At 36.9% G+C, this 21,289-nt stretch overlaps 1 protein-coding gene and 1 long non-coding RNA gene across 4 annotated transcripts; both read right to left on the bottom strand.

Moving 5' to 3' along the window:
• Nucleotides 1–5,793: 5,793 nt before the first annotated feature.
• Nucleotides 5,794–13,880, bottom strand: LOC113694533 (uncharacterized). Of its 3 annotated transcripts, none has more exons than XM_027213365.2 (15): nucleotides 13,624–13,868; nucleotides 13,290–13,471; nucleotides 10,600–10,661; nucleotides 10,348–10,435; nucleotides 10,184–10,245; nucleotides 10,007–10,103; nucleotides 9,416–9,841; nucleotides 8,331–8,969; nucleotides 8,073–8,231; nucleotides 7,881–7,985; nucleotides 7,713–7,793; nucleotides 6,918–7,065; nucleotides 6,769–6,811; nucleotides 6,268–6,424; nucleotides 5,794–6,133 (listed from the first exon to the last, which is right to left on the bottom strand). In XM_027213365.2, exons 2-14 carry the CDS (start codon nucleotides 13,383–13,385, stop codon nucleotides 6,286–6,288), a joined length of 2,145 nt encoding a protein of 714 aa, XP_027069166.1. In that variant the 5' UTR covers nucleotides 13,386–13,471; nucleotides 13,624–13,868; the 3' UTR covers nucleotides 5,794–6,133; nucleotides 6,268–6,285. The 3 variants fall into 3 exon arrangements, with proteins under 3 accessions (XP_027069166.1, XP_027069165.1, XP_027069164.1); XM_027213363.2 differs by having other exon boundaries at nucleotides 5,998–6,133; nucleotides 6,900–7,065; XM_027213364.2 differs by having other exon boundaries at nucleotides 5,794–6,424; nucleotides 13,624–13,880.
• A 2,139-nt stretch (nucleotides 13,881–16,019) lies between these two features.
• On the bottom strand, nucleotides 16,020–17,464 carry LOC113694540 (uncharacterized). Its single transcript, XR_003449413.2, has 2 exons — nucleotides 17,029–17,464; nucleotides 16,020–16,229 (listed from the first exon to the last, which is right to left on the bottom strand). It is a non-coding gene; the product is annotated as an uncharacterized lncRNA (long non-coding RNA).
• Nucleotides 17,465–21,289: the final 3,825 nt, after the last annotated feature.

Below are 21,289 nucleotides of genomic sequence, written 5' to 3'. Positions count from 1 at the left end.
GTGTAAGGCCTTTTTTTCCAAACATACACAGTGTGATATGTTGGTTAATAACCTGTGTGAATCATTTAATACCCATATTTTAGAGGCTAGGGACCAGCCTATTATTTCTATGATGGAGGCTATTAGGGAATACCTGATTGAAAGGATCCAAAAGAGAATGGCAGCAATGGAAAAATACAAGTTAGATGGTGGACCACTCATTAGAGAAATTGTGGAAGAAATGGTCAAACGTGCAGCACAATGGGAAATAACATGAAATTCAGGCTCAGGTTATCAAGCAAAAGGGCCACGGGGAGCCCAATTTGCTGTTGACCTTGACAAAAATGAGTGCACCTGCAATTTGTGGGCCTTGAGTGGCATTCCATGTTTCCATGCAATTGCTGCTCTACATAGAGCTAAAAAAGATCCCTACAAAATGTTGACTAATTGCTATCATAGGGAGGTATTTTTTACCATCTATGATAATGTGTTGCAGCCTATTAATGGAGATATTCAGTGGCCACAGTCAGACATGCTGGAGTTGGACCCACCAGCAAGTGTCACTCAACCTGGTAGGCTAAAGAAAGCTAGAAAGAGAGATGTTACAGAAGGAAAAGATCATGGCAAAAGGTTGCGAAAGAGGGTTGTAATCCACTGTAGAAAGTGTGGAGGGATTTGACATAATGCTAAAACTTGCAAGAATCCTCCTAAGTCATCTACTGAACAGCAACCTTCTCAACAACCACCACCTACTGGACAACCATGTAATCAGCAGCAGCACTAAGCACCAACAAAAAGACAACGTGTGCGTTTGCACTTCATTATAACTTTCAGCCTGTTTGTGACCTTTTTTGTGATCTGAAATGCTTTCTTTAATATGTAGGTAAGCAAGAATCAGGGACAAAGAAATCAGCAAAAAACTCAGCAGCAGCCAACACATCAACCTCAGTCCCAGCCTTCTCAGCAGCCACCAACACATCAACCTCAGTCCCAGCCTTCTCAGCAGCCACCAACACATCAACCTCCGTCCCAGCAATCCACCTCAAGACCACCAGTTCATAGGCACAAGAGAAGTACATCAAAAAGGCCACTGACAGAAGCAGACAAAGGTTTTATTAATCTCAACTATACTTATTTGGGTAAAGATCCACCTTTCAATGTTGGAAACTGGCAGGGAAGAGGTGGAGGAAGAGGAAGAGGCAGGGGAAGGGGAAGAGGAAAGGGTCCATCTGGAACAAGTTCTTGAAGTATTGCTGGACCTGCAAATATTTTTGTGTGATTTTGTTGACTGTAAATGAATGTAACTAGAATGTTGAAACTATAAATGATATTTTTTTGAATAGGCTTTTGTGGGGAATCAAAGCATGTGCCTGTGCTTGGTATCTAGCAATATGGACACAGGTCACTGCTTTTTGTGTATTTGTCTGTTTCCTATGAAAGTGATTGTTGACTGTATTTACAGGCAAACATCATTGTAATTTCCTTTTGCTAATTATATTCTAATGTTATGCAGTTGCTATCTTATATTTGTATGGTTTGGTATAGCAGTTTTTGTTGACTAGATAAATCAAATACATCTAACAAAGCCCATGACATGCGAATTGGGATAAATAATTCTCATCACATTACTTGCCGAAAATTACAGTTAGCATTGATTGGGTTCAACCACGCTTTTACACTAATCTGTGGGTACAACAAAGACTTGTTTAAGCTAAACAATACAATATACTTCTCCCTAACCATCTGCATCATACACCATAGATCAATTTGCTCCATCCATGGTCCTCAAAACTGGCAGTACCGATGGCAATATGTTACACTTACACACTGCCCTTCATGTATCGTCTTCAATTTGCATAATCCCATTACATTTATTCCCAATTTGGAGCATCCCAAGAGAGACTCCACCTGCAATTTTTTTCTCTGTAAGCACCATTATTACAGCAACCAACCAACTTACCACAAAAATCCTTACAAGGAACTTATTCAACCATTTTTGCCACCGCAGCTGCTTCTCTGTTTCTCTCAATTTTGCCTTCAACTTGGCAGCTTTTGCCTTGGATCTCGCGGCTGCAGTTTCAAATTCGTCTTTTTGCTTTTCTGTTGCATTGATCCTCCTTAGAAGGCCTGGTATCAGCTCAATAGAACGACGGCACATCTCGTCGTCAATCCAATTCCAATACCTGCAGCCACCAACTTCTTCTGAGCAAACGGCGTACCTTCTTCCTGGATTTCTATCAGTCCAAGAAGTAATCATCTTCGTGACTTTACCACAACGACAAGTAGGAAGCAGAGGGCCGCGATATTTGCGCATTTTTTCCTTCCCTTCACAAAGCTTTTACCTTCTCCCCCCTTTTTTTTTCCTTTCAGACTTCTCTCTTGCTTCAATGTCGATGATTTTCCGGCCTGATTTGCCACTCCTTGTTGCTTCAATCTCGATGATACCCAAACCTGACAGTGCTGATTCTCTCTTGCTCTTCTCCCTCCGCAAAGATCCTTAAGGGAAGATGAAAATGGGTAAGGAAAATGTAGGAAAGATTTTCTCTTGCCACTCCATTGTTGCTTCCATTGTTGCTGTGAAGTTTCGACTAGCAGTTGGGTTGGGTTGGGTTCGGAAAATGGAAAGGAGGGAGGAGTTGTGCCCTTTTTGTTTAGAATATGCGGACAAAAATGCCCTTTGAAGAAGCACACTTGCATTCGTGTGAATTGGTCCTCCGGTTGCAAAACCGGAGAAACTGGCTAAAAGGACCACGGTTTCCCACTTTTACAAGTTCAAGGGCTTAAAGTCATCAAAAAATAGATGAGGGGTTTAATTTTATCTAGACAAAAGTTAAAGGGCCAATTAGATAATTTGCCCTTGAAGTTATGGCCAACGTATAGAGGTTATGTTAGGGTTGTACAAAGATTCTAGATTTTTTCGTAGCCCTTTAGACTTCTCTTGAATATTGTGAAAGAGTCAGGAAATTATACATAAGAGTCTAGGATGGAATTGAGTAGAAGGCTTTGTACATCAAGACTGTATACATAGTAACACTCACTAAATAGGCCATATCACTAGAGATGTCAACTAATCGAGTTTGGATCCGAATCTGATCCGGATACAATAAATTTTTTTGGGTTTGGGTTGAAAATTAATTTCGATATCCGAATTCGGATCCGGACCTGTTTATTCTAACAAGAAAAGAATCGGATACGAAATATAAGATATTGACTCGTATTCGACTCGGATTCAAATAATATATTAATAATTATAAAATATAAATATTTATAAATATATTCTTTTATCAAATTAACAATTTAGTAATGACTTTGTAGATTGATTTGTGGTTAGTTTTGAATTCACTATTGCAAATTATTTGTAATTTAGTTTTATAATTTGATTTGTATAAGTTTGAAGATTGGATTTGTGATTGGTTTTGGATTTAATTTTGAAATAGTTAAATTTGAATTTTTTAGACCTGAATTCGGCCCGGACCCATAGTACCCAGTTCCGGAACTTTAAGATCAAAATCCGTCGGGTATACAGGTCAAATCAAGGTCTATCACATAAAAACAGGTCCGGGTTCAGAATTTTCAATTCCAACCCGAACCCGACCCGTTGATCCCCATACATATCACCATTCATTTGTAAGTATTCGGAACCATTTGTGGATTGGAGTTCCATTTGCAAAACAAGCGCTTTCCAAATTCTTTTAGCTTTCTTTCTGTGCCTTCTTACCTTTTAAGTTCTCTTGGCTTTCCTTCTTTGCCTCCTTGCTTTTTGTTTGTGTTGGTTCACACGTTTCCGCACTTTCGTGCATCACTTGAGAGAAGGTTGAACTAGCATATCTCTTATCTCTTATCTTCTATGTTTGAGTTTGCTACTGTCGCATGGGCTTTGTCGGCAAGAAAAAGCCAATCGTGACACAAGTACTTGGGACGAGAAATAGTATGCAGATTTATATCATGTTTTCGTATGGAATTTATGAAAAAAATAATAAGGTATAAAGTGAGGCATTTGTAAAAGAATATCATCCGACTCTTTCGTGGAGCTTGACATCCACTTTTCAAGCAAAATCTCGCGGGATAAGATGTCACTCCAAATTAGTGAGCTTAAGTATGTAATAAACTTTAAATAGATGTAAAAGAGAGACTCAATTAAATCTTTTTTTATTGGTGGGTAATGATTTGATTCGCATCATCCATTCATACCTATTTAAAAATAATAATACATTTAAATTCAATGTTTTGATTGAAGTTAAGAGGATAAATTTGAATTTCCTATCAATCTAGTAATAATAAAATGTCGTTACTTCTTGTCAAACAACATGCGAAAAAATAAAGGAAAAACAAGTAGAATTTCAAATAGGTCATAAATAGATAATTAGATGTACTCATATCCATTTATTAAATAGATATTTTAACCTAGTTATACCTCCTACCCAATGACCCATTCAAACCCTTTAGAGTCACTCATTTTAATACCCTATGTAATGAAACAGTGTGTGGGAGATGAAAATGCAAAAGGATACGCTAGAAATGGTGGCAATTAAAGAAAATAAAAGTAAAATAAGTAGTTTAACAATCATAAACCTATGTCATGCGTGTGGCAAGTTTAAACTATTAAAAGAATGAAAATGTTGATGTGGTCCAAGTTTGTCATACAATTATACTTGTGTTAACGGAAATATATATATGTGTTGGTAGTTAGGGTAAATTGCTCTTGTCGTTTGGCTGTGCAAAAGCGATTAATCAATTTCCAAGCTAAGTAGTAGTATAGACTGTGAATAAAAGACAAGTAAAAATGATAAAAGGAATCATTGAAAATGGATGCTTATCTTGGGGAAAGAATGACGATTTATGTTTTCGTCCCAAGCTTAATGGAAAATCTGTTTGTTGGAAAGTTTTTATTTTCTTCTTTTTTTAATTGGAACCTGGCTTGTAGTTTCTATAATTGCCCTGATTAGTTGCTGGTTTTTGTCACGATAAAATTTGGCAGCGCCACTTTAAAAGGATCAAAGCAGGTACAAAATTGAAGTTTGAGAATTAGATTGGCTAAAATAAAAATTAAAGGTATAAATTGATTTTATTAAAAAAAAAAAAAAACATCTAAAGCACATGAGTAGTAAACCAAAATTTGCCCATGAGTTTAATTTCGCCATTAAGCCCATGAGTAGTAAACCAAAATTCGCCATTTGCCCATGAGTAGTAAACCAAAATTTTGGTACCCCATGAGTTTTAAACCAAAATTTGGCCCCCCAAGTTTAATATATCCATTTTCCGTTGACGATCCCAAATTAAAAACATCTAAAGCACTCCTCAGATCATAACACTCAACCGCCACTGCCTCTCTAACATTACCATTAAGCCCTCCTATGTTGTTTGATCGCAATTACCATGCAAAAACCCAGATCGAATATTAGCGACAATAAAATTAGAAATCAAAGACAGTTCAAAGAGGAGTAGAAAGAGGGAACCAGAACATCAAACGGACATCATTCTCTGTTCTTTTTCTGAGTTTTCCCCCTTTTTTTTCGAGGATACGGTCTTTCTTGTTGTTCATTTTATCTTTTTTCCTTTTCCTTTTTTTTTTGGACAAACATAAATTATAGGCGGGTAATCAGATGTGAAATTCTTTATTGTAGTAGTTAATTATAATAACCCATAGAAAGAACCTTTTATACAGCATTGATTCAATCCCATTGTCCAAAATAAACATGAATCCAAAACCTATTCCTAATGCTCGTACCCACTTCCCAAACACCTCCTAAAGGTCATTAATCTTCCCCACAACTACATAAATTCATATCACATTATCACCAGACAAAAAAGGGGGGAAAAAATCAGCTGTACAAGCTTATTTGATGCAGATATGAACATTGAACACACTCATACCAGAATACATATAATGTGCTACTCTACTGTCAGTATGCTCTCGTACAATTACTCCACTAACCCCACTGGGAGAAAAAGAGAAGGAATTTCTCACCAACAAAAGTTCTCGATGACTAGTACAAAAAAAAAAAAAAGGCAAGAAAATTTTCAAAATGCACCTCGCTAAAGAAGCATGCAACTCTTTCCAATCAAGCACAAAACAATCGGCAGAAGCTGCTCAATCCCTTTCCGACAATAAGCCGCTCCCAATTTCTGACTATAGCATCATTACAGCAACACACTGGAGAGGATTATGGAACTTCAACTTGGTGTGGATGCAACAAGCCTCATCATCATATAATTAGGCTACAAGGAACCAAAACTTCCACCAAACTACTAAAAAGAAGAACACGTTGATGCATCAAAAACAATCACCTGGGCTATTTCTCCCAATCACCCAAATGGGTTCCCTCCAATAGAAGAGAAGGTATTTGGTGCAGCAGGTACTGACTGTAACACACTCAGCTGCTGATTTGAACTTAGAGGTCCAAAAGCACCACTCTCAATGCCATAACTAACTTGTCCATGTGGCCTGCAAGAATTCCAAGTGATTTAAGCATGACACATTAAAAAACAAAAAGAAAAAACCTATCCAAACTAAATCAGGTACCAATGATTTACATTAGAAGAAACAAATAAGTCAACTTATATAAATCCACTTTAAAACCCGAAAATACCTTAAATAGAGAACTTATTCTAGAGCTAAATACCAAATTACTTAATTCTTCTAGATGAAATTCTGCAGTAACCGCCACTGACTTTAGAACATATGATTACACATCCTTTAGTAGAACATATGATTACACATCCTTTAGTAGAAATGGAGATCACTGTTTAAGCCTGAAGACTGGAAGAACTTATAGAAACAAAAGGTACCTTGGTGGCATGTTACCAGGCAGCTGCTGCATCAAGTTTGTAGCTGCAGAAGTCACAAGTATATATTACAACATTTCTAAGGTGAGGGGTATCTTATATGTGGTTACAGAATAAGAAAGTATAAACCAAACCAGAAGACATCAAAGTACTTGAAGGCATAATAGATGCATAAGGAGGTCCATTAGGCAGCAGTGCTGATGGATGGGCCAAAGGGGCACCAAGACTGGAAGTTTGAAGAAGGCCTACAGGAGCTGCCAAGGGTGGTAATGCACCTTGCAATGACGCCATTGAGGGAAACTGTGTAATGCGGAATACGATTTTATTAAATCTAAACACAAATATGAGGAATGCCACTACACAAGACGCGTACTTACCATGAAGCCATAGGGAAAATAATACAAGTAAAAGCAGGTAACTCGACATCAGACAGTTAATAAGCTCCAGCACCAAATCTAAAATGAGAGACCTGGCATTGCAATACGCAAGAAAAGGACCAAATGCTTTTTCAACTTTAGCTTCAGCTATAGTTCTATCTAAGGTAGATTAATGTGAGATATTAATCTAAACCATACTAGATATGGACTTGCTTCAATCATGAAAACAATTAACCAGGCTTTTCCAATAGATGAAACAAAGCAATAACGCACCCAGTGCCAAAACATTACCACCCTGATGCTATCTTCATGATCTCCTATCCAGATATCTAAATAGAGTTACATCATTCAAGCAGAACGTATTTTTCTGACAAGAGACTAAGTTGCTGCCTCTGCCATTCTCCATTTTTCTTTCACCTATTCACTAGTTCTGGGGTTGGAGGGGTCTGCTGGCGCGCATAACAAACCAAGTATTACAAACAGTGATCACGAATCATATTATTCAAAAAGAAATGAGTTCACTTACTGTAATCACGAATCAGATTAGTCAAAAAGAAACAATTCACTTACTGCAGCAGCAGGAGAAGGATCAGCGCTGACATCAAAAGGATTTGTCGATTTTGAGGCCTGAGGGAAGGTGGGCTGCATGGGCTGAAAAGAGGATCAATCCATGTTTAAGATTGATGGTTATTCCCATTATACATGCAAAGTGAATAAAATTGTGTATTTGAAAGCTACCATCGGCATGTTGTATTGCATGTTAAATCCCATCCCATGTGCTTGACTACCATGCCAACCAGGAACTCGTACTGGCATTGATGGATAACTAAAACTGAACAAATCCTGCAGGCAAAAACAGAGCAGGAGATGTCAACGAATGTCAAAAATTTCAATAAGAGCTCCATAAAACAGAAAGGGGCATTCATTTACCTCAGGCAGTTCCCTTCTGCCACTAGATTTAGCTTCCTGAGAGTTTTGTGTAGCTACACCAGTACTGGCATCCAAGCCAGGTCTCATAACAGCTTGTGATGCTTGTACATTTGCACCAGGAAGCACTTGAGCATTTGGTGCAAATAACGGGTTCCATGGCTGTACATTTTCCATGCTTAAATGTTAAGTAAAGCAATATCCACATGAAACAGCTAGCAGTTTGGAAGGGCAGGGGAGGAGGGGAAAAATGAGCCGTACCTGATTGCTTGAAGGTCCAACAGAAGCTGGAGTGAGTGGTTGAGACAAAGGTTGGCCACCAACAGCAGGGAACGAAGAATGTGGCTGAGGTTGTAACCATTGTCCTCCAGTAACTGCATTTCCAAATGAATTACCACCTGGAATTGGCAGTGATGCAACAGGTCCAGGGGCTGCTGCTGGATTACCAGTTGAAGATGCTGTGGAGTTGTTTGCTGTCACAGAATTGGGAGCAACATTGCCAAAAGGCGAACCAAAAGATGTAACAGGTGAAACATTTGGGAAAGCTGACGAGGTGCCTACGGAGGCATTATGCAAGGCATTACCAATTCCCGGAGTCACAGCCACATGACCAGATACAGATGCTGGCATTGACAGCTGAGAAAGCACAGATTCCAGCGGATTGGAGTTAACAGGTGGCTGAGATGCTTTCACCTCAGCGACAGAATCAAAATTTGCCCAGTTATCACTGCTAGGTGATGTTGTCTGTGCTATGGATGTGCTTGCAGCTGATTGCTGTGGCTGCACCGGTGCAGGTACAGGAGGTTCTGGAGCAGCATCAAAATCAATTAATGAAGCTTCAATTTTAATTTCAGCCGGGTTCCCATTAGAGGATGCCAAGCTACTGGAAGATGCGGTTCTCTGCCACATATTTAGAAAAGTAGCATACTCTTAGATCAAATAAAATGGATAAAAACAAATGATGCAAATGCATGAATTACATGCATAAGTAATCATATTTATAAAGTATAAGCTAGACAAAAGGTGCCCAAGCTGGCAGAATAATTAGGTTAATCATGAGGACTATGCATAAACATGCCAAAAGACCAGAGTATTTCAAAAGTTCTGTCAATGGAACACAAAACTGACAATTTGGTGAGTGTCAAATCAAGTGCATGATTTTCCTAGTTGTCATATTAGCACAACAATTTGTTTAGGTGCTGTAACTACATTGTACAATGCATAAGAAGACATATTGTTGATCCAGTTAGTAGTTTTAAGTCCAGTTAGATGCCAGAACAAGCTATAAGGGTAAGAAAAGCAGCATTAGGATGCTTGAATCTGAATGCAGCTATACTGATTGTCACCTGAGTGCGTGTGGAAACATCAGCAGACTTGGGGCCATTGGCTTTTGGAGGTTCAAGAACACGAAGAGGAGATACATTCTCTCCCAAAATATCTCTAACAGGTCGTACCACTGGCGGACTGGACACATCTAGATCTCTTTGACGATCTGGCGACCTACTACCAAGCTTAGAACCTCCATCAGAAACTCTTATATCCTCTGATCTCCTTCCATTACCAAATCTATCTTCACGTCGCCAGTCATTGACTACTTCTGTGCGAGCAGGACTTCTCTTATCATACTGCCGATGATCTTGATCATACCCTGGACTTCTTCCACCTGGACTCGGTCTATCACTATAACGACGGTCATCATCATATGGTGGGCTTCGAGAACCACTCTGGAAACTATCTATCCTCCTGTTTTCTTGAGAGTCCTCGCTTTCCCCCTGGAGTAATTAAATGCAGTTTTAGAACTTATAGAAGTCAATGCAACTTTAGAATAGACACTAGACTTGTCTCTGGATGCAGTAAGATTCATACTCAAGAGCAAATAAAGCCATAATAGAAATAACAATTTGAAAAATTAAAATAAGAACCAACATATAAACCACCTTCACCCTTGGAGGCTTCTCAAAGATCCTTTCACCAGAATATCTCCTTTCTACATAAACATGTTTAATGAAATCTCGAAGCCTTTCCACATTATTACTGGCAGAGAAAACAAGAATTAGGGTCACTTGTAGTTGTTAATTTTTTTTTTTTAAAAAAAAAGAACTATGTCTGCTAACCTGCCATCTGGAAGAGACTGACGCTGTGGATCCCATTCCTTAAGATAAATTTCTTTTGCACTCTATGAATAAAGAAAAGAAGTGAATGTATTAAACTTAAAAAAAACACTTGCAATCATTGCATAGATTTCTAAGAACTTAAACAGGGGCATATTAAGTCTTACCGCATTTCCTCCCCCTTGAAGGGCACTAACTTCTTGTGAAGTGAATTTAGCCATAGATATTGACTTCACTCTATGGGTAAACTCCCGACTGAAAGCAATTTTAAATGTAATTTTAGGTAAACAAGATAACAGCACAAAGACAGAGGACTCTTTAACATAATGAAAATTCTTAAAGACCAATTAGTTGAGATAAGAGGCAAGCATTAAAGATCAACATCAATAAAATGAGGGAGTTACTCATATTGCACTTACTGTATCCCACTGCAGTTTGTGCAGACAAATGTCCAGAAGTTAACGCACACATATTGAGGCCCCTGTTGGAAGAAACCAAGTCATTTGCAACATAAATCATATTGGTAAATCAGTTCTCAATTTACTAGATCATATTGATAAAACAGAAATCACTTGCATTTTGAACTATTAAAATAGAGCATCTAGCAATTAAGCTCAAAGTTCAAAATTAAATTTCACATGGAGAACTTAAATCAAGCGACAAAGTTCCAAAAGAGGCTTTGTCTAATTCACTTCATCAAGTAGCAACTATTTTCAATATATTAAAAGTTGCATTGCATTAGTGTTCAAAGTTTGATAACAACTCTATTGTCAAGAAATTAAACGATCAACAATGAGTAATCAGGATAATACCAAGCAGGATTGAACTATGTTTCCTAATCTGCAGGTTTTCTTCTCAAAAGAAATTGTTTCATATTCCAAACCTGAAGATTTTCTTCTCGAAAGAGAACTTTTTCTTAGTTTCTGCCCAGATGACACTAAAATAATAAAACATAAAAGATATAATAATTCTTCAGAAAAAGCTTAAGAGAGCAATGACCAAAAATGCAAGTGCACATGATACTCTGGAACCTTTAATAAGCAACCTCCAATCAAATGACAAACAACAAATAGATCGTTCTCCAATCAGAAAGAACGATGTCAACTTGTGGAATGTACAAGATAGTTGTATCACAACATTAAGGCATCAGATTTTCAAAAGCAGTTTACACTTTACAGACACTTAAATGGAATAGCAGATACTTAAATATCCATTCCATTATTATCAAAGTATATTGAAGTTCAGAATGAGAAAAACTACTTTTCTAAAATATATCCAAAGTTCAAAATGAAACAACTAGTTTTTAAAGACAGATTGCTCAAAAGAGATCAATCATCAAATAATTTATGAAATATTGGAAAAGAAAACTACCCTTCCTACAAAATAAAATAAAATTTTCAAAGTAATATCGACTTAACATTGCTCATAAAGTAGGAATGCCATTTCTGCAGCTAGTCAAGACCCATACCCTAGACCATACAAGATCAAAATCACTTGTCGTTTTCACTCTTAGCTTCAATACGCTTAAGTTTATGGTGAGGACATCAAAACATCAGCAACATGTATTTTCTATGCTAGTGATAAGGGCCGATGTGTGTGCAATTTAGGAACATTCCATGGATGGATTTAGTGTAAAATTTTCACACATGAAAAGAGTAAATTTTCATCTTTTAATAGTTCTTTGAATATTTGTCAAAAAATATTAGTTTTTCTGAATAGAATTTTAATTAACTTGTTGGTTACAATGTTTGTAGGTAGTTATAGATGCCATATATATTTAGATAATTGAGGTGAAAGTTAATTGTGGTTAAGTTGGTCGGCAATATGGAGGTATAAATAATTAAGTGATTGTGAGGGTAAAGGTGGAAATCTAAAAGATGACAAAAAAATTTCCACCAAACTTAAGGCTCTCCCTTTATATATAGTATAGATACTGCTATCAACTCATGGTAGCCAATAGTCTTATATGCAAATTAACCACACGACAGCCTAAAATATAGTGGAAATGAACACCATTTAGATACAGTTATGACTGTCAAACCAAAATGTTCCTTTTGCTCAACCACAAATGGTACATGCAATACAGATTTACATCCTTTAGCATGTTTCTGGATGTCTTAAATTAAGAATGCATTTTGCCCAATACCCTGTTATGTTTCTTAATCAGCATCTCACATGGTCAGGTTTTCGTTAATTATCAACTTTTCTACAATTCTTCCCCAAGACTAATCTTAAGCAATGGAAACTGGATGGTTCAACCCAAAATCCACCTTAGCTTCATGTCCAAGGTCTCAGAGCTTGAGATATGAGCCAGATATCCAGATAGATTGTAGATGAAAAATTTGTAAGGACTAGAAATAAGAACCATATTACGTGATAAAGGTAGTTTCTGTATGCACATTGCAAAGTTACCATGGAAAACATAAGATATGCAAATGAAGCATTGTTGCCAGATTTTGACCCCTACAACAGGAAAGACAATTTTTTAACTTTATGGCCATTCTTTTCTTCTGCTCATGGTAATTTTGCCCAAGTCATTTGAAGACAGCCAATTGAATTGGACTGAAAACTCATTGATAATCTTAATGTCCTTTTGCTAGACATTAGAAACAAGAAATTAGTACTTTAATGAGAAATTCCTGACTACCTAAAAAGAATAAGAATCTATAGCACAGCAAGCAAGAAATCCATTGACTACCTGAAGGCCAATATCTGACAGACACAAAATGCTATCCAAAACATTTTGGGTTGCTGTTTAGCAGCTATAGAAACGTCTCCTTAACGTTAGCTAGATCAGTAGTAGCCTAATAGCCAAAAATGTAATTGCAAACATTTAATCGACCCAACTCAATTTCCTTTAACCAACCGCCCATTCTTTGCCCACCGTAGCTATCTAAAAATAGAAATAACTAATCAAACATTATCCAACTCAAATACACCAAATATATCATTATCCTCAAAACCCGCAAGTAGTAATCAAAATTCAAAACAAAACACTGAAACTTCAGTGCAGCACAGGCAACGAAATCGGGTAAGAAAACTATCAAACAACAAAACAAAAATTCATGGAAAATAGATCAAAAAGAAGAAAAAAAAAAGATGAGCATACCAAGCTATTACAGTTAATACACCTCCGATTATCGGGTAACTTGAGCAAATTCCGTATAACCCGCTCATTCTTTTCATCCTCCTTCCGACTCGACATTTCCAACACCTCAACGTTCCAACCAAATTCAATTCAAATCAAACTTTTTCTCCTTACTTCTATCTTACTCTTCACAATTCAATCCCCTGGAAAGATTCAACAACAATTATCCATAAATACTCCCAAAAAAACAAGTCAAAAATTCAAACTTGAGCAGTAGTAGATCTGATAGAATCAAGTAAATTTGAAGAGAAACATGAATTATCTGTGCCATTTAAAAATAGAACAAAAGACTAACCTGATCGGTGCAGAGGAGAAGTAGTGTAATTTAGTTTTATTTTTTTGGGAAATTTACAGATCTTTGGGTATGGGAAACGACGGCTTCTGTACAGCTAAACTTCCAGAGGAGAGAGAAAGAGACAGAGATGGCGTGCTGCTGCCTTTGGGGAAAATGTAGTGAGAGAAAAATAAGGGGGGGTTTGTGGGAGGAGGAAATATAGGGTGTTTGCGCGGACAAGGGAGATTTTTTTATTTTTTTCCCCCCCCTTCTTGGTTAGAACGGGAGAATTTGTGAAGACTTGTCCGGATTTATTCAAAGTCAGAGTTTTGATCAGCAGTCACTAGTGAGGAGTAATAATACATTTTTAACAGTTGTTTTGACGGTGCTTGGAGTTGGGACTGAAACTTTTTTCTGAAGGTTTGAGACAAGTCGTACAAAGTTATAACGGGACAAGGCAAACTGGGCTTTGTGGTTGTCTCGAGTCTTTTGAACTGGGTTTGTATCATTCGCCATTGGCACGATACTAGTACTACTACCTTAAAAAAAAAAAAAAAAATCTACGACTTGGATTGATTTGGGAGGTGCAATATATTTGGGAGGTTGTAGTAGTGTTAAGAGTTCAAATCCTTACTACTGTAATTAAATTCAAAAGATATATAATAATAAGTTCCTTGGATCAAAAGGTGGATCTCTAGATCTCTTTCTTTTTAAGAGCAACCACAACGCGGGTGTAATGGGGAGCCATTACACCGCTCCATGACACGGCTGGGAGCCGTGTCATGGAGATTACACGCATCATGGATATGATGCGTGTAATCCATTGAAGGTGGGTCCTATGGCATTTGAAGTATCAAATATTTGTTTAATTTCCTACATAATTATTTTTTAAAAAATAACAATATATTATTTTTGAAACATAGAAAAAGATATATTATTCAAACTTAAAAATTAATAATATCATTTTTACAAAATAAAAAAATTCAAAATGTACAAAATTTAACGAAAGTTAGTACTTTATTTTTTAAAATAACAAAATTAGTTTTAAAAATTACTTTATTTATTTATGGGATATGAGTTATGCATTATTAAAATAAATATTTGATTAATTGTGGACCCATGCTATTACACCTTGTGGAGTGTAATCCATTGTGAATGAAAGTGTAATAAAAGAGGAGAAAGTGGAATGCTGACGTGGCATGTGGATTACACTCCACAAAGTGTAATAGCATTGTGGATGCTCTAAGTTCTTCTATTCTAATTAAATCCTCTTTAGTCTAAGTTCGTGTAGGGATAGCTTGTAGATACTACTGACATTGACACAAATATATATATAATATATATATATAGTAGGGTTAGAATTTTCTTGAATTTCTTATTCACCAGCAATTTCTTTGTATCGCGGTAGATTATAATGACACATGATCTTGGAAATATTACATAATCTTAAGTGGGTCCATAAACTACATCTACCTATATCTTTTTTCCTTCTACCTAGTCGAAAGTTACAAGGTAGAGGATGCTTTGCAAGGTTCTGGGTGGAAACTTCATTTTGGTATACCTCCACGTTTGATTTCTTATGGTAAAATGAAAGAAAGAAAACTTGTTTTTTGTTTATGTGATGGGCAAAAGAGGACTTGTGATCACAGAGTTAGATTGCGAGTTTTCACATAAAAATTCTCTCGATATATTTTCTAATCACCTTTTTATCTCACATACATCACATTATTACAATATACTATTTGTTAACTTAGTCCAACGAAATTTTTGTTTTTTAAGATTGTTTTGCTATTTTTATGTTGAAAATTAAACTTCCTTCTTTTCATATTTTGCTCTTACAGGCTTAACGTAATGTAACTTCTTATTCGGAGGTAAATGTAGTAGATCCAGAATACAATTGGATAAATTGCAGGTAAAGAGAGGAAATCAAACATTTCCTGCACGGTAAGGCGTTCTTAGGCCAGCCAGCCATCTTCGGATGCCCTACAAAATTATCCTCGTAGAACTGTGCATGGAACTCATTTTCTATTCTATTTATAGTGCATATGATGGGTTGGGTCTAGGGGTGCAAACGAGCCGAATCGAGTCGAGTTTTGAGCTTATCGAGTCGAGTCAGGCATATTTATATGAGAGCTCGAGTTCGAGCTCGAGCTCGTTGAGCTCGAAAAATAGAGCTCGAGCTCGGCTCGACGTAAGAAAAGGAAAACTCGAGATCGACTCGTTTATGACTCGCGAGCTTAGCTCGAAATCTGGCTCGCGAATAGCTCGAGTTTCGCTCGATTTTCTAGCTCGCATGAAGCTCGAAAGCAGCCCGAATTCTAGCTCGTTTGGAGCTCGAGTTCGAACTCGAAAATAGCTCGAAAATTTCTGAAACTTTAAGCAAGAATACAGCATTTTTTCCCCATTTTTTGACAAAATTTGCGCATGAAATAACTACAATTTTTCACATATTCTTGATTTTGCGGCCTACAAATTATGCACTAATACAATCATAAATGTCCAAATGTCCACTAATACAAATTATCCAAAAATTATCCACTAATACAAATTATCCAAATGTCCACAAAAATCCATTAATACAAATTATGATAACTTCACTAATGCCAGCAATGGATCTACAAACCAACCTGCAGGCAACATGCAAGAGCTCCTTCAATCCATCAAGAACTTCAAAAGATAGAAATATACTCATTAAAATGAAATTATATGAGGAAATACAGGTCTTTTAGTCCAATTTTTCAGCCAAAGCTCAAAATATTACAAGCTATCACAAATTTACAACACAAAATATTTGTTGTAGACAGCTTGATAAAAATAAATAAAAACTTTGGGGGATAAATAAATAAAAAAATAATAATAAAGTAAAATGAAGGACCAAAATCATGATCCTAGGAATGGGGTCGTCTTTTCTCCTCTGCGGACAGAACATCAAAAAGCTCAAGTCTGATCATTTCCAATCAAAATGAAAATCACAAGATCCTTCCCATGCCATTTCAATCCAAATTCATACGATGGGAGGCATAAAGCAACAACAAAAAAATGCAAGACTGCAATACATCAAAATTTCTCAGGTGCGAGGAAATGAACCTGCGGACTTAGCCGGTTCTTTAACATGAAAGAAAAAATGCAAACGAATCTTCTTTCAATAAGAATTTTCAGCCAGGCATTTCGTCGAACAGGTTAGGGGCATCACAAATTTCACTAATCTTCTACTCAATTAAATCTATATTCAGCCCCCACAATTTACAGCAAAACCAAAAGAATACAGTCTAATCAACACACAGAAAAGGCCACGAACAATCGACGTAAAATTTGAAACAACATGCTAACGGCGGACATGGCACGTTCATCAGCAAACATGCTCTGAAATCTTTCAAAGCTTATGTTCGAATGAAAACTGAAATATAATGGAGAAGATTAACTTACAGTGGTCTCTCGCGGTGAAGTTGCTGAAGTGGAGAAGATTAACTTTTTCAGATGAACCTTCCTTGCTCTGTTTTTTCGCAGCTTTGCTCCTCTGCCTTTCCTTGGAACTTGCCTTTCTTCCCAACCTGCCCTTAGCACTACAAGATCTTGGAGGTTGCTGAAGTGGAGATGGCGGAAGCGGTGGAGATGCAGCTAGCAGTAGCACCGATGACTGTGGCTGAAGTGGGAGGAAGTGAAGAAACTCGAGATGCAGCTAGCGGTAGCAGCAATGGCAGTGACGGAAGTGGAAATTGGGAGTTTGGGACAGTCGGTGGCGGAGGAAGAAGATCAATCGAAGGAGTCAGCAGAGCATAAAAGTTAACCTAAGTGAAGGAAGGAGGAAAGTTTACCAACAGTGGCTGAACATCGATTATAGCTTAGTGCGCAGAGAACATGTAAATTTTAATTGAAGCAAGGGTATTTTTGTAATTTTACACTTACTCGAGCCCAACGAGCGGCTCGTCGAGTTATCGAGCCTAAGAAACGAAGGCTCGAGCTCGCCTCGTTTATCTTAACGAACTGCTCGAGCTCGGCTCGAGCTCGGTCAACACGAGCTCGAGCCGAGCTTTGACTCCAGCTGCTCGCGAGCAGCTCGCGAGCAGCTCGAGTCGTCACCAGTCCTAGTTGGGTCCTAGAACGGTGCAAGCCATGCAAATGATAAGTAGTACTCCATTCGTCCTACTTTGATAGTCCTGTTTTCCTTTTTCGTCTGTCCCAAATTGTAGTCCACTTTCCAATTGAAGAATGTAGTTGTATTTTAATTTTTCTAAAATACCCTTATTCAATGTAAGTTGTTGTTACTATAAACCTATCACATTTAATGAGAGTTGATTCTTTTTTTACCATCAATTCAAGTTCCCATAAAGTTATACTCTAATTAATGTGAGGGTATTTTAGGAAAATAACTACCTAAATTGATTGTTCCAACAAAATTAACTATTTTTTTTTAAATTGTGTGAAAAAAAGAACAGCACTGTTAAAGTGGGACGGAGGAGTGCTCTGCAAGTCTTTTTTTCCCCCTTTCATTTTTTTTTTCTCGTTTTGGGAGCTGCCAAAGCTAAGACCTCAGTGCTTACTCGGGGCCCTTTCATTTATTTCGTCGCATTTTAACTTTGGCCGAAATTGCACAATTTTTTTAGTCTCATATTCAGGGCGGTCATTCCGCGGATGATGAAGACGTTACCAACTCATGTCATTTTTCAGAGAGTTTAATGCGCGATAAGTGACGTTCTCTAAATTGGACTTGGACAGCTACTTAACACTACTATTTTAATTAATGCTCAACTGTTTTAAGTTTTAACCTGGCTGGATGAGGAGGGATCAATGGAATCTTCAGCATGTTTAACTTGGGGGTTTTTATTTATTTATTTTTTTTATCCACGTGGATTGGATCATTATCATACCAGCAGCATAAAATTCTAGCGTACAAATGAATTGTGATGTCGGGCACAACCAAATGTAGCCTATCATGTTCACGTCAACCGACTACAGCTCTTTTTTGGCATTAAACAATTGGATTGGTCCAGACTAAACAATAAACATACGGCGGCTGGTTTTTTTTGTTTAAAAAAAAAAAAGATTTTGAGTTTAAAAGCTTGTGCTTAGTAGTTTCATTCGCCTAATCAGCAACAAACTTGAGCCACAAATTTTGAAATATGACAAAAAAAACACACACACACACACGCATCCAAAAATGTACAACCATTTTGGGCCTGGATTGTACTTACTAACAGTGTGAAACAAAAGTAGTAATTTCTTCCTCAACCAATAGCCATCTGGACGAGCTTCAAAACTAGCTCTAGTTGTCCTAATTGTACTGTTGCCATGGGTAGCCTATGAATCGGTAGTAGGCAGTACTTTTCTTTCATGCTAAGTTGGATCAATCCATCATAATCAAATAGCTGCCCATTGGTCAAATAATGGATGTTTTCATGCCAAAATTTTGGCCCGACGTTTCCGTGACTGTTTCGTGTGCTCGCAGACTACTATTTTGTCATTGCTTTCCTCGTCTCGTACATATTAGTGTACTATCGGACCACTGCTAAATCACCCCAGGCAGGCTGATGAGTTCTTGTTATCCAGTCGTCTCAAGAACTTGACGATTCATGTGGATCCCTATGACGACTGATGGCTGTGCTTTTCTTTTTTCTTGCATTTTGTTTCTTTTGAGAGTGGCAAAATGCTCCTTTTATTTTATTATTATTATTAGGATAAAATTCAAAAAAGTCCCCTGTGATAAATCTAATATACAGAAAAGTCTCCATAATTTCAAAATATACAACACGACACCCCGTACTTTGAACTAATTATAAAGGTTACGAATCCGTTAAATTTAACGGAAATGACTTATTGGAACATAAAAAAAAAATTTATACCAAATTTTTAACAAAAATACCTGTTCTACCCCTTTACCCTCGATTCTCTCTATCTAGAGGATAAAACAAATGATTTTTTTGAACTGTCTTTTGCTTAATTATATTAGGGCATTTTGGTCATTTCGTCCAATTCCATTAAATTTAACGGATTCCGTCACCTTTACAATTTAGTTCAAAATACAGGGTGTCGTGTTGTATATTTTGAAATCACGAGGGGATTTTCTGTGTATTAGGTTTACCACAGAGGTTTTTTTATTTTTTACCCTTATTATTATTTTTTGAGCAATGTGAAACATGGGTTACTCACGTACTCCTAGAAATAATGGTTAACTTTTTCATACTGCCTTTTGTCTATCTCTAAGGTTCGATGATTAGTACATTTTATTCTCCGTTATTTTCTTTTTAGTAAAGCTGTCCAGATTTTTATTATTTTTGCACAACCACCAGGTTCGATGCCTTTAATGCTAGGGCAAAAGCAGTGTTGATGGCCTGATGGTGCTGTTGCTGTTTCTGCTGATGTAATTATTCCGAGTCCCCCTTTATGATTGCTGAAATTCATGTGTTGTAATGTTGATAGCTCAGTAACGAATCAAATGATTCAGTATTCGTGTTAATTTTTGGTTTGATCTTATCCGAGGAGCAAAATTAGTCTTGTATGTGTTACCAGAAACTGTGAACAAATAATTGATGAGTCTTTGTTTCTTCTGCTTTCCTTTTTTCCCTTTGGTTCTAATTTTTGTTATCTCATTAACACTAAAATCAATTCAAATAGGCACCGTTTTAGGGAATAATCAGCTTTTTACCACCCAAGAAGGAGGAGGAGAAGAAGAGAGAAGGGTGTAATCGTGCCGAGACGTTTCTTTGGAAATCATTGATTTGGGCCTTTGTGGCTCATTATAGTTTATAGTCTAGACAAGTAGTAGCCCATGAGTGAAGCCTTCTCTACGTGGATGTTATATTTTTGGGCTTTAAGCGAAACTGATCAAGGCACAATCATGTGTGTGCACTAAAATGGGAAAAAATTCATAGAAATTATTTTGAAGAAATAAATGGAAAAGAAAAAAGAAATCAGAAATCATGGAAGCAGTGTATGACAAAATTATAAGGGGCGAGAAGAAAACTTTCATGGATAACTTAAGAAGCATAGGTGGAGTGCAATTTGTATAAGAAGTGCAAAATCTTGTTGTGCTTATTTAGATAACCAAATTATAAGATTTCTTCATTTTGATTCAGTTGGGAGCGGATAAGTTGTTTAAATAATTTATTAAATTTTAAGGTTCCTTTTTAGTCTAATCGGTTCCATTTTACCCTTACAATGAAGGACACGAGTTCAAAAAGGTTATCAAAGTGTGTTAACACCACTGCGTAATCTCTTACTTTATATATTGTATAGATTTTGGACCCTATTTCATTATACATATATATATATATATGACTTCCGCTATTATTTGACTTTAAAAAAATTGAAAAAAAAAGGAACTATGATGAGGACATATTAATTACCCTTGAGTGGGGGACAGGAGGAATCTATCGCCAACCTTCTGACTCTTCGACTAAATGGCAAACCCTGACACAAAAATTATCCCCAGACGTGACTAATTGTAAGTTGAGGCAGTACCCACAGTTAATGAATAAGGAGGCCATATTATTAAGTGTTTTGAGTGTTGACTTGAGTGATTAGGTTTATAAAAGTCGAATTTCTAAACTTTAGTTTAGAAAAGGTCAAGAGGGAGAGTGTTGACTTGAGATCAACATTGGCGTATTATTTGATGTATTAGATGCAATGCTTAAAAGTGTTTTACATAACATCGGGAGCCTGTTGACTCTGATGCTTTCTTCCACATCTT

The sequence above is a fragment of the Coffea arabica genome, chromosome 6e, assembly GCF_036785885.1.
Source record: "Coffea arabica cultivar ET-39 chromosome 6e, Coffea Arabica ET-39 HiFi, whole genome shotgun sequence".
NCBI lineage: Eukaryota > Viridiplantae > Streptophyta > Magnoliopsida > Gentianales > Rubiaceae > Coffea > Coffea arabica.
Note: the sequence above shows the minus strand (reverse complement) of the source record. Positions and strands in the feature narration are given on the sequence as shown.